Genomic DNA, 13,946 nt, shown 5'->3' with positions numbered 1-13,946 from the left:
GCATGGCATCTTCTAGTTTGTTGTAGCGCAAGCTGAACGACAGGGACAAACAGAAAGGCACATTTGACACACACACACACAGCGCTGTGTGCGCGTCAAGTGTGCCTTTCTGTTGTCCCTGTCATTTAGCTTGCGCTACAACAAAACAGAACATAGCTGAAGTACCGGTGAGCCCCTGTTTACACGAACGTCCCGGTAAGACGAATCGCTAGCCACGTTCGCACGTATGCGACAATATATAGAGCATCGCGTTTCCTATAGCGTACCACGGCAATACTATGCGACACTGTTTACACGTGGCGCCTCACCCCCCCTGCACTGTAAAAGAACTTGCACCTTTAAAAGTAAACAAGAGTGTAAATTTGTCTGTAACTCGCACTCTTACACCCAAAAGAGTGTATGGGTGTGAGTTATATACATATTTACTACCCTTATCCACTTTTAAGGGTGTAAATTATTTTACAGTGTGCGGCGGCGGCGTCCGAAACGAGCTTTGGATATCGGATACGGCAAACGCATTTCGCCGGACAGCGGAGGAGAGCACAAGACGGCTAAACAAGCTAAACCTATTATACATGACCAACTCGGACGGAAACCACCGAATCAAGCGAACACGGTGCACAGAACGAACGCTGCACTGAACTTTATTGCCGACAAACTCGCAGGGCCTCACCGCGCATGCGCCAGCGCAAAGCAACACTACACAATCACGACGTGTTACGCACATTGTCACCTCAAACTTGCCCATTACATTCATGGTTCAAGAAACGAACACTCCTTTTGAGCTAAGGCGAGTGGTGAAGCCGGTATCTTGACTTCAGCACATATCCGGGCGGACACGGATACCGAAGGATAAAGAGCCCGGCAAGTTGCAATCTGGTGCTGTTAAAGTTCGCTGAATACCGCATAACAGTTATACGGCGAGCAATCTCGTTCAGAGATGCGATAAGTTCCTCGCAACGTGTGTTATTCGAGGGAGGAAGACATACTATTGTTGGATGGACCCAGGCCGCGGCCTTCTTCACGAAATCATACAAGGTCGAAGCAAGTACCGCAAAAAAAAAAAAAAAGAAAGGATGGAGGCCGGCATTTGTGTTAAGTGAACCGATCCCTGTAAAGGCGCTCTCGTTCTATTCAGAGCATGTCGGTTTAACGGCGGCTAATGTGACACCGTGAGGTGTTGCTTAGGGCAGGGGCAACGTGCAAGTGAAAGAAACTGAAACGAAAGACCCCCCCCCCCCCCCAACGTTTCACAGCGAGCCTCGAACATCTATATATTTCAGTTTATATATCGCAGGTTTCCGCCGCCGAGAGCAACGCCGCACACGAAGTCCCCCACACTGTACGTACGCGAAATCAACAAACTCCGCATGTGACGAGGCCCCCTGTCTATCAGCGTGTCCAGTCACGTCACATGATCGAACAGTCGTCTTGAGGCGTTTGATCATGCTCAAATGCGATCCCACGACGCAGGCCTTCTATAGGTTGCCTTTTTAACGAGACTGCGCACAGTCGCTAAACAACCAGGATGCGCGCGCAGACGTTCACGGCCTCCAACTTAAGGGCGTCTGGGGATTCCTGAAAGCGACAGCGTACCGATGAAGTCTCTGAAGTATATAGCGGAAATACAGCGTGCTCAAGAAATCGAGTCAGCGCCACGGCACATGCGTGCGATTGTACTCTGCCTAACATGGAGAAAGGAAAGAAAACTAGCAGGGGGCATTACGTCACGCAGCCAGCCTTGGCCAGCGAACGCTCCGAGACGCCAGTCCCTTCGCTCCTGCTTCGCTCAGTGTCGGCCCAACACGTGACCTCTTGCGTCGAGATCACGGAGCAAGAATGGAGATTTGCTGAGACATTTGGTGCCCCGTAGGCATTTTTTTTTCAATGCGCGCTTGTTCGGGGGCCTTGCCGCAGCGCTGCATGCAGAGCCGTATAGCCATGAAATTTACCGCGCGTTCTGACGTGGCTATCACGTGTTGGGCCGACACACTTGGCTTCAATCTCGTCGCGCGATGCTACCTCCTAACTTTTTTCCTTCCTCCATGCTGCCTAAGTTGTTTAGTATACGATAGGCCAGTGGCGTCCGCTAACCTAAATGATCTTATTAAGAGTGCCGTTGCCTCGGGTCCTCGCTCATGCGAGTTGCTCTTCGTGGGGACCCACGAGTCACGGACTGGCACGAGCAAGTCCTCGCGAAGGCGCGCGCACTGATGCCAATACTGCGAGAAAGCACAGCTCGCCGTCGCGGGATGGATTTATATATATATATATATATATATATATATATATATATATACGAGATAATCGTACGAGCCTCGCACCTCGACGAGCCGGTCGTTCTTTCGCAGGCCTCCGAGCTCGGCGGGGCTGCCGGGGTCTACCTGCCCGATGAAGTGTCCCTGTCGCTTCTTGTCGGCGTGGAGGTTGAAGCCGTAGCCGTCGAAGTTGGGCCACTTGGACAGGTGGCACAGCCGCAGGCCGTCGTGGCCAGTAACCTCCTGCGATTCGGGAGGAGAGAGAGAAACAGACGACCATACTGAGGGAGAGAGCATTGCAGTTGTATAGAACTCAGGTATATAGCGTCAAGTCCACTTGACGAACCTGCGACTTCGCTTGCACAGCCCGTAAAGGAAGAAAAAAAAAGAGGGAAAGAAAGAAAAACGCGTCGACGATCCTGTTAACAGCTGGCCGCTTAAAAAAAATTTTTTTTTTCCGCGCTGTCGCGCACGAACCCACCAAATGTGACGTTCAGCGACGCGGTACGATGAGTTCGTCCAGACAGGATGCAACTGTCGTGAAAAATACAGTCGCGTTCAATATGTGCTGCAAACACGGTGCCCGTGGTCGAAGGGGCCCTAAGACTGCGCGGCGTCGCCGAAATACGCAAAAAAAAAAAAACTATATTAATACCGTTACAATTACTGGTACTCATTTTCGTATGCCACGATTTTTCGTGTGTCTGCGCCACCGTGCATTATTGGGGCCTTTTCGACCACGGGCCCCTCGTGTTGCAGTTCATACCGAACGCGACTGTACCACTTGTAGTGAGGAAGAGGGTCAAGAACTATTGAGAGAGGACGACGAGGTCCGGCAGCCCGGAGAGCGTGAGACAGCGACCGACGCTCTTGGGCCAAGGCTGTTGTTACGTAGCCCCTGCTTGTAAATAAACCCCCTTACAGTTTGGTGGAGGTGCTGGGTATCGATCCCAGTACCTCTCACTGTACATTACAAGTACAAGTACAGATTGGCTGCTGTACTGTACTGCTGTACAGATTGGCTATACTACGCGCGTCGAGAAAGGTTGCACCGTGCACGTGGCACTCAAGTAGTACTCCCGGTGTGGCAAGCATACGAATGGAGTGCGCACAAAGGCGGCTTTTCCTCCACAACCGCGCCACATACGCGGCTTAAACGACAAGCAGTGGCGGTCACACTTTCTAGGAAGGGTGTACACAGCCACACTAAAAGACCGAAAAAAGAAGAAAAAAAAGTTCACATCCAGTCGGTGCGTGACGAAAGCCGATTTCTCGCATTATGCAAATCTCGCAACCGTCTCAGAAACACTGCAGCGTGAGGGGATAACCCTCGTTATTGTTTCGTCCCAAGTTGCTGGGAAAGTCCGTTCACGACAATGAACGCAAAAGATGCCACAAGAGACAACAGAGCAGATAGCGCTGTGTCATCCATGCACCCTAGTGCCTTGGCCACTACCGTAACTTTCGCACCCAACACTTTCGCAAGTTCATAGCGCTGGCCAGACACAAAGCAGGGGACTCGCTCGCATTCGGATTTGGCGCTTTCTGGTCGCACGCCAGGAGGGGTCACAAAGAATAAAGACAGAAAAATGCCAAGGAAAGGCAGGGGGGGGGGTCAACCAGGCGCACGTCCGGTTCGCTACCCTACACATGGGTAAGGGGGAGTTGGAGGAGGGAAGGAAAGAAAGAACGGATGGCGAAAGGATCCCGAGGGTGTCGTCAGCTTCCGCACCTGTGTTTACTGCGCCGAGTAGTCCGGCAGCATTTGACAGCGCTTTCGGTTTCTACACGGACAAACACTGAATCACCGTAGCTTCCACGTGCGACGGTACCGCGTTTGCCCAAACGCGGCAAGAGAAAAGCCGGAAGATAACCCAGATTTAAAACTCAGTGGTGCGGTTTGTCGTGCTTTGCTGTTGCAAATTATACGTTTCCATTTTTTTCCCTTTCCCAGTTTAAGCTAACGCGGATGCGGGACTATTTTCAGGGGCGCTCTCACTCGTTCTCGCTTTGCCTCCGTAGCTTTCGTTTCATTGCCACTGAACGCTTCTCACGAGCATAGGCTCAAAGAGGAAGATAGAGAGAGTCAGAAGGAATGGGAAAGGCAGGGAGTTTAACCAGACGGGGAGATCCGGTTTGCTACCCTACGCTGGGGAGAGAGGGGAGGGGGAGGTAATGTGACAGGAAAGTATAGAGAGAGAGAAAGAAAGAAATGGAGCATAGATACGCAATCACAGTCGGTCACTGTCACCGCATACTATCACCGCAAAGTAGCCCTTGTAGCGCTATAAACATCAATTCTGGCTACAGCCGCTTGTCTGGGTCTGTGGTCCTTAAAATCTGCAACAGTGACCATCTCGTCGCCAGGGTTCGAAGAAAAGGCGTCGCAGGGACCCTTTAATAACAAGAAAGCTGCTCGCGACTAAGTGCACCCGCTAGCATTCCGTGCGACGAAAGTGGAGACGGAGCGGGGGGGATCTATAGATGCGCACACTCCGCGAAGGTACCGCGCAGTTGGCCGCGGCTTGCGCCACGCAGCTCGGCGCCTGTACCTCTCGGGGCCTCGGATTACGCGCGCGTGGCGTGCTTCCGAGCCAGGCACGGCCTTGGCTCGTTGGCTGCTCTTACATCGCGAGAGCGAGCTGTTTTGCACGAGGAGCGCGCGCGCGCGCGTTAGAATCTCGGAAATTCGCATTCTTCTGTCGTTTCTTTTACTATCTCCTACTCTCTCTTTTTCTCTCACCTGCATTTTCTGTCGTTATGCACCGCTCCAAGCAGTTTTTCTTCTTCTTCTTTTTTTTTTTTTTCGCACGATGTTATTCGCCAGCGCTGGAAATGCACGTGAGCGTCCGTGTTTAACGTGAAACGAAACTTCGCGATAGCGTTGAGCTGAACACTTAATGGGAACGCACTGAAGAGAAAAAGAATAATTAAAAAAAATGTTGACCGGCATTGGTAAATTGCCCGTCTACAATACGAAAGAAAGGTCACTCTTGCCGCGAGAACTCTGTACGCGATAGCGACTGCCGCGTGGTGACGTACGCCGCCTTGAAGTTGTCTCAACAGGTCGGTGTGACGTCATGAATTGCGATGGCGTCTGGTCGGGCCTAGTTAATTGCTTATGAACTAAAGATGGAATGAGCGAAAACTAGAATTCGCACGTTTGGAGAACTCTCACTGTGCCACAACGGCCGCTATACGAATAGATGCAGCTGTAAGCTAATTTACACCCATCAGTGTGCATAAGGGTGTAAATCAGTCCATAACGCACACCCTTACACCCAAAAAAAAAAGGGTGTACGGGTGCGAGTTATAGACCGATCCACACCCTTACGCACACTCTTGGACTGTCCTCGCTACAATTAACAGAGGCGATCGCTCGCGATCGGGATAACGCGTTTAGGTCAAATACCTTTAAGAGAGGAAATCATGTTAGAACGCCGACATCACAAGACACCGCAGCGGAGCGCGACGAGGGCACTGTTGGAGTTTTTAATGACAACAGACTTGGACAAGCGGTTGTGGCCTGAACTGGTGTTTATAGCGCTACAAGTGCTAGTAGTAAAAGTATGCGATCATACTGACCGACTACTACTACTAAGTGGTTCGTTATGAGAAACGGAAAGGTTGGCGCTGCAGCCCTTGAGGGAGCACGGCTCAGCGCCATATATACTGACCGACCGTGATTGTGTATCTGTGTCAGACTGTGCTCCCCCTCCCTCCCTCTCTCTTTACCAATCAATTTATCTCTTTCTCCCCTCTCTTCCCAGCGTAGGGTAGCAAACCGGATCTTCCCCTCCTCTGGTTAACCTCCGTGCATTTCCCTCTTTCTTCTCTCTCTCTCTCTCTCTCTCTCTATGCACACTTAAGGGTGTCTATTAGTTTACAGTGTGCTTTGAAATCCGTGATGTCACGCTGACGTACCGTTGCATGGGGTTCCGGCTCGAAATTAAAAAAAAAGAACTTTGGCTTTTTTTTTTCTCTTTCTCTTCTAATTATCAACTCACAAACGCGAAATCAACGAAAATACAGTTTGGCATGAATACTTTCAGTATAAACTATAATTCAGTATTTTTCTTTAGTGCCCTTTTGCGCGTTCGAATTGGACATGTAAGTGTGTCTATCCTGTTGACCACTCAGCCTCGTGCTACACTTCGGTTCAAGACCCGAACGGGAAGAGCGGGCGGACAAGGTATGCCTCAGTCTGGACTCTCCAAAATTAGGCATTTATTGCGCAATTATATATGGTCACTCCAAGCAATTTTTTTTGACGTCGCCGTGAGGTTCCATGTATATTTCGGCGTATGTATGCTATATGCCATGCCATGCTATAGACCTACACCACGGCGCTACGTCACGAAAATGCGATGGCGCTGTCGTCAGAAGTGACTTTCGCACGGTAGGCACTCCGCCGCCGAGCCGACGCGCTTACCCTGAGTAGCAGCATGGGTGGTTTCGCGGGTGCGTGGGCGGTGGTTCTATGTGCGTGCGGTCCTTATTCCATGATTTTACAACTAAGCATTACGCCGAGCTGCGTTGCGCCGCAAAACGCAAGAGACTGAAGTTTTCATAGGCTTCCTGTCGATCAAAACCGCCGCAAGCAATGGGCCGCCTCGCTAAACAGCGAAAGTTGGGTTTAGATACCAAATCAAACAATTTAGCGTCTCTGTCATTTTGCGTGACGTGCATTAGCCAACAACGGTACTTAGGATCGTTAATAGCGTGTCATTACAATTTCTTACCGCACTGCGGGAAAGCTAGACTAGGGTGAGTATAGGTCGAGTAACAGATTCACCTCAAAACCCGTCACATCCGAATTTATTTTGATCTCTAGAAATTGAGCCACTTGCATGCGTAGATAGCCTAGCACACGTTCCCATACGCGTTAATTGCGTAAATAGCTGCGTTAACTGCGTTAAGTGCCAATGTCATAAACGCACCTAAACGTGTTCATGAAGTTTTGCGCGCGAAATAAAATGTACAAAGTTGGTATACAGAGTTGGAGCGATTCGACGGCCGCGGTCAACAGAGAAAATAATTTTTTGTTCACTAACGCATTGCGCCACGCGAAGGGCCTGCGCCCGGTCGGGGTGGTTCGGCATGATTGTTTCCGCCAACGACGCCGGCGCTTACGAAGACGCCGGATTTTCTGCGACACGGGGCACTTGACGTCATCGCGTTAAAAAACGGAAGTCGGCAACATATAATATACACTCACGCTGGGCGGCGGCGCGGCCTCCTGTTGTGCGACGGCGGCGGGCTTGCTGGCGCGCCTGGCGGCCGCCTTGACGCTGCTCAGCTGGATGACGTTGGGCAGGTCTCCGTGGATGGCGACGCCGTGCTCGCGATACCAGGCGGCCGACCCGTCGTCCACCACCAGCAGTCGGGTCTCGTTGGGCACCGCCTTGATGCGCTCCACGATGTCGCGGTGGTTGGCGCCCTCCACGTTCACGCCGTTCACCTGCGCGCGCAGAATAAGCGTATGGTCCTCCGGAGTCGCGTATAACTCTGTACAGCGCTGCTATAGAGCCGAAAGCTTTTCAAACGAACATTCCTTGTTCTACGCGTGCCTGGTAATCTCTCCAAGCCTCCTTCTTCCTTAACGCTTAACGGTTGTTCCTATACGGGTATTGATGCCAGAGGACTATACTTGAACAATGATGTTCGTGGGTTACGCGTACAATAGCGTTTACTGCGTAGTGATGATTAACTCTTCCTGCTTAACGCGGGCGCGTATCTCCCAGCTTTTTATTCTTGTGTCGTTTACGCTTTACCTTAATTTCATTTTTTTTGCGTAGACTTATTAGTATGTTTGTCTGCTCGGCGTATGTGTCTGTGCGTATTTGTGTGGAAACGGGCAGCCTCTGTTTATTTGTCTTCGGATATATCCGGCTTTAATGCAACCTCTGCAGTTATTAAGCAGCAAACAACAATAGTTTACTGCGCTGTGTTCCGAGTCGTCGACCAACGACGACAGTCTTCGTGCGACAAGAGACCGGTCGTTTGTTTCACGTAAACGCTATAGCGGGTCGGGCCGAGATTGCGTCGAGATTAGTTCCGCTTGCAAGGGTTAGGTTAGGTTAGGGTGCCTCGATGCCAGCGCCGCGAGGCGTGGTATTGAGGCACCGCAGTGTGGATTGACATCGCCCAACCCGCTTGTGGCAAGGTGCATGTACGTAAACACGGTCGGCTCGCGGCTGGGTCAGCTCGACTTCCGACTCGACTGCCGACTCGACTGCCGACTCGACTTCCGACTCGACACACTAGCGTCGAGTTCGTGTGAATGAATGCTGTATTACGAGGAACATCATTAGCAGCCGGCAGGAATATATTGCCTGTCACGGGGTTTGCAGACTTGTATTGGGCGTTGCGCGCGTGCGTTTTGCGAATGACACGAATAATTACTGAAATAGCACGAACTGCGGATGGACACTAGAGAAACCCACACCGCACAAGAGCAGCTGGCTTCCAAGTAAATTTAGCACGCAAAGAAAGAGGCGGTAGGGGGTCGTCACCATTTTATAGCATGCAATACAAAACCCCATGAATAGAGGACGACGAACAATGTTACGAATCGCGTCAATTCTGGTTAGCGTTCTCTTTTACTCATCTGTTTACGGGAATATGGATAGAATACTACAAAGGGGTTTTATTTTTAAAGTGAAGTTCAGAGCCAGTTGGTTCGTGACCACTGTGGCGTATAGCCTAAGCAAATTTATGGACAGGACATAGAAGGGGCTATGTCATGTGTCGTATTGACACTTCCTTGTCTCGTCTCCATAAATTTAGGCTCTGCGCTATACAGTGAAGCATCGCTTTGCCAGTTGGCGCTTGTCCTGCGGTGTGTGTGATCCTCGCGTGTCCCTTGTTCCAGTTAATCGCCACAATGAAGCAGTCGGACCTTAGCTGTTTGCTGCTATACCCTGTAGCGTGGTCTTCACAGCCACGCACACTAAGCATATAGAGTCGCGTGCCAATATGAGCTGTAGCACAGTTCCCGTGTTCTAAAAGGCCCGAAAACTGCACGGCGGCGTAAGAGCCTTTTATCCGCGTTGTGGGAGCAGTGCATCCATGACCCCAGAAAACTTCCGCTCACGCATTTTTGACAGTCAAGTTCGTCACGGAAAAATGTTTTTTTTTTTTTGTCTCATAATATACTATGGCAGATGTTCTTGATGCGTTCAAATATAAGGAAAGTGCCCCCCGCGTCGAGCTCATGTATCCTTCTAGTTGTACTTAGCAGTAAAACTCACTTATCAAAAATTCTTACTCTGCTGGAAAACTGGGGTGCCAGCGGGAGAGTTCCATAGAGTTATATGCTATTGTAAGTTTTTTCGTTGTTGCAGAGCACTGGAAATCTTTTGTGAGCTCCGTTAGCAAACACAGAAATGGTCGATACGAAGCCCAATAAGTGGAACCTCGTTGATACTATTCTGCATAATACGTTTTTCGGGATGATACGTCCCCCCCCCCCGATAATACAATTCGGTTGGATGCGTTGGATGATACGATTTTCGGATGATACGTTTTATTTTCCGGTTCCCGTGAAGATCGTATCAGCGAAATTCCACTATTACGATTCCGTAAACGCACCTCGACGATGGTGTCGTTGGCGCGCAGGCCCGCGGCCTCCGCGGGGCTGCCGGGGTCCACGGCGCCCACGTACTGCAGCTTGCGCTGCTTGTCGGCGTGCAGGTTGAAGCCGTAGCCGTCGAAGTCCGGCCGCCGCACCAGGTGGCAGAGCCGGGCGGCTGGGGCGCCCGCCGGCAGGGACACCACCTTACTGGGGGCGGCAGGGGGAGAAGAGGAGGAGGACCCCCGGCGAGGAGGCTGATCGGAGGAGGAGGAGGAAGAACCCAGCGAGGCGCCGCTGTTCCTCTGCGCAATAGAAAGAAAAAAATGTCGAGGACACCGGTGAGCAACTGTGTGTGTGTTTTTGTTTGTCTGATTGTTTTCGTTGTCCGTTCTTTTCATTAACTCAAGTGTGGCCAACACCTCTCGTAGGTATGAGCCATAATTTGCAACAACAACAACAAACCAACAAGCAACAACAACAACAACAACAACAACAACAACAACAACAACAACAACAACAACAACAACAACAACAACAACAACAACAACAACAACAACAACAACAACAACAACAACAACAACAACAACAACAACAACAACAACAACAACAACAACAACATTTCTTCTTCGTACACCAGCAGGTGTACCTGAAACAGTGGACATTCACAAAAAAGAAAAATCTTCACAAGGAATCATATACCTCAAGTTGACTCGAATCGATATACCTCAAGTTGACTCCCTCCGCGTCCTTGGCCTCACCCTACATAAAGATGGTTCTGGCGCAGCTACACTTCCGAAGCTTCAGAAGACCCTAACACAAGTAACTCATCTCATTAGGCGTATAACCACTCAAAGAAGAGGACTTAAAGAGCAAGAAACCGTCCAAATTATCCAAGCACTCCTTATAAGCCGGATAACATATGGCACCCCGTATCTACTCCTCAAGAAAGCTGAAATTGAAAAACTCAACATCGTCATCAGAAAGGCAATCAAGAGCGCACTAGGACGTCCCAGTACGACCTCAACCACGACACTACTCAAACTTGGCCTCCATAACACCTGGGAAGAAATGAGTGAAGCGCACAGGGCCAGCCAGCTGGAACGCCTTAAGCTGACTCAAACAGGAAGAGCAGTACTTAGCAAACTCGCATACAGCGAAAACTTTATAGCAGACTCAGACGTGAAAGCCCGATTGCCGCCACTTCTCCGTGACTCTATTTCAGTCGCTCCAATACCTCGAAACATGCATGCAACACACCACAAAGACAGAAGACAAGCAAGAGTTCGAGCGCTAAGCAAGAAATACTCAAGGAACCCCAACACGAGATATACAGATACGGCAAAATACCCAGGTAGAAGAGCCTACGCAATTACCGTGACCAACAACAAAGGGAATGAGCTAGTCGCTGCCACCATACCGGCCAGAAATCCAGAAACGGCGGAGGAAGTGGCCATCATCCTCGGCATCGCCACATGCAAGGACACCGCAATCATCTTGAGCGACTCACAAACGGCATGTAGAAACTTACAAAAAGGCCGAATCTCTGCCGCAGCCGTGAAAATTCTAAAAGAGCTATCAAGACGCCAAGAACTACCCGAAACCTACGTCGTATGGACCCCAGGCCACGAACACCTGGCAGGAAACGAAGCAGCACATGCTGTCTCCCGAGAACATACCAGCCGGGATTTCCTGCTGCACGGGATCCGGAAATCGACGAGGGTGGAGGACATTCCCATCAACTACGCCGTAATACTGCAACATTACCGACTCGAAAGAAGAGAATATCCTTTACCACATCCAAAATTAAGCAAGGAAGAAGCCACCGCCCTCCGCAGACTACAAATAAATACATATGTCCATGGAAATATCATGCACCGGATGCATCCCACTAAATTCTCATACCTATGCCGATATTGTGATGTACCAGACACCCTACAACACATGGTGTTGGTGTGCCCACACCGCGAGAAAAACAGTCAAGACGATGCCTCAGAAACGATACAAGCCACCGAAGAAACGTGGGAGGCAATGTTAACGGCACAGAGCCTGGAGGATCAGCGAAGTCTGGTGGACCGGGCCCAGGCTGCGGCATTAGCCAACGGCTTTCTGGACTGAGAGAGCCGCCCACCTAGGGCGAAGAAAGAACACTTTCTCGCTGTTTCTAGCAATAAACGTTCATTCCTCCTCCTCCTCACAAGGAAGTTTTTCGGCGCCCCACGCGAGCCCTCATACCTCCGCGTGGTTCCACGGTTGCATCGCAGTTGCGTCAGCATTACATCTACGGTATATAATATATACCGCCCACAGTCAGAGAACACGTGACTAACGTATTGGGTCTGCATTTATCTGCTATCTGAGATAAGCTTGTTCACTAAATTTACCTTTTTTTTTCTTCAATAGAGCTAGGTGTGACTGTGTGATCACACATTTATATATTTATTGTGTTACGTTGCAAGTTTTAGTTGCAAGTTACGTTCACGTTAAAGAACCCCAGGTGGTCCAAATTTCTGGAGTCCCCCACTACGGTGTGCCTCATAATCAGATCGTGGTTTTGGCACGCGAAACCCCATAATTTAATTAAAGTTACGTTGCAAGCCCAGCACCATAGCCACTACGCAACAACCACGGCGGGCACGTCAGGCTTAGCGAACTGTTGATTGTTGTCTTTAGCTGTGCCCTTGACCGCACCGGTCAAACAAGTATCGCGAATTTTAAAAAAGAAGAAAAAAAAAAGAAAAAAAGAGACGTTGCGGTCACGCGCCATTTGACAGCGCGTAACGACGAGCGCACGGGTGTCCCATCACGCGCGGCTAAACAAGCAACCGCGGCTCAAAAGCACGATGGTCACAAATCGCGCTTGCGACTCCACCTCCTCGTATATATATATATATATATATATATATATATATATATATATATATTGTTGTCATTAAAGACACCGTTTTTCTTTTCTCTCTCTTCCCCCTTCTTCACATCTAATGGTCTGCTGCATCATTTGCACGTCCGAACTATTACGAAAGGCATGTTTGCAGAGCGCGGAACAGTTCCGTGCAGTGCTCCTGCCATAAAGACCTAAACGTGCGCCTTTTGAAGGATGCATACGCACTTTATTAACGATAGTAATTTGCATTTAGACGCAGCCCAACAAGCGGCACCAAACTCGGAACAGCGCGCAGACAAGCAAGAGATTGTTTTTAAAAAAGATCACGGTGACTCTTTTTTTTTTTTTTTTTTTTTTTTTTTTTTTTTTTTTATTCTCCTTCGGCGACTTGGCAGCTCCCGGTTTCGCCTGCTTTAGGAACTTGTCTGTATGGAAATTTCTCGCGAAGCAAGTGAACAGTAATCAAGTAGAAGACTATGAAAAATAGATTATGGACAACGCATTTTACAGGTCACTGTTGCAGTATCTTCATGAAACGGGCCTGCATGCTTACATTTAACTCCATTATGACGTTGTGCCGCGCGGCAACCGAAGCGAAAAAAAAAAAAAAAAAAAATGTCCTTTCACCACCAGAAGACTTCCAACGGAAGGATCGGAGATCGACGAGCGAAACTTTCTCGCGAACGTGATTTATTTGTTTTGTAAAACTCGACGCGACATTCGCAAAAAGCGAGCCCAAAATTCGTAATCTTTACGGAAAATTGGCGAGGCTTCGCAGGTTCCTTCCAGACGCGTTCCGGTTTGCTCTGGTTAGGACCATGCAGAGTAACCAGAGCGGGACAGCATCCACGACTTCTCAAGCAGAAACGGAAAGGCTCTTCTAGACCGATGCAGCGCTCGACCACGATTTTGCCACGAACGAGAAGCGACATTTGTTCGCCGACTGCCGTTATATAACGTTGCAACGAGGCACCCAGCAGTAGTGCTTAGAAGAGCTATGAATTGGGCTATAGTTGGTGAGTATCCATTTTTCTTGCGCTAAGTGTACTGTAAGGACGCACCAGTGACGAAACGAACACTGGATATGAAGTGTCCCCTGTGTCACTTCGTGTACGCGCTTCATATCCAGTGTTCGTTTCGTCCCTGTTGCGCCTTACAGTACTTAACGTAAGAAAAATGAAGCAGCCGTACTATATCTTGGCCTAAGGACACCAGATCGCAGACCACGGAA

At 49.7% G+C, this 13,946-nt stretch overlaps 1 protein-coding gene across 2 annotated transcripts in view; it reads right to left on the bottom strand.

Moving 5' to 3' along the window:
* LOC119433151 (PDZ domain-containing protein 7) overlaps positions 1–13,946 on the bottom strand; it is a 126,026-nt gene that overhangs the window by 35,244 nt on the left and 76,836 nt on the right. For both annotated transcript variants that reach the window (XM_049658995.1, XM_037700293.2), the window contains exons 2-4: positions 9,852–10,136; positions 7,477–7,719; positions 2,325–2,501 (exon numbers count right to left, since the gene is read on the bottom strand). In XM_049658995.1, coding sequence (XP_049514952.1) covers positions 2,325–2,501; positions 7,477–7,719; positions 9,852–10,136 — 705 coding nt within the window. The remainder of the gene's footprint in view (positions 1–2,324; positions 2,502–7,476; positions 7,720–9,851; positions 10,137–13,946) is intronic.

The sequence above is a fragment of the Dermacentor silvarum genome, chromosome 11, assembly GCF_013339745.2.
Source record: "Dermacentor silvarum isolate Dsil-2018 chromosome 11, BIME_Dsil_1.4, whole genome shotgun sequence".
Classification (NCBI taxonomy): Eukaryota; Metazoa; Arthropoda; class Arachnida; order Ixodida; family Ixodidae; genus Dermacentor; species Dermacentor silvarum.
This window is presented reverse-complemented; position numbering and strand designations above follow the sequence as displayed.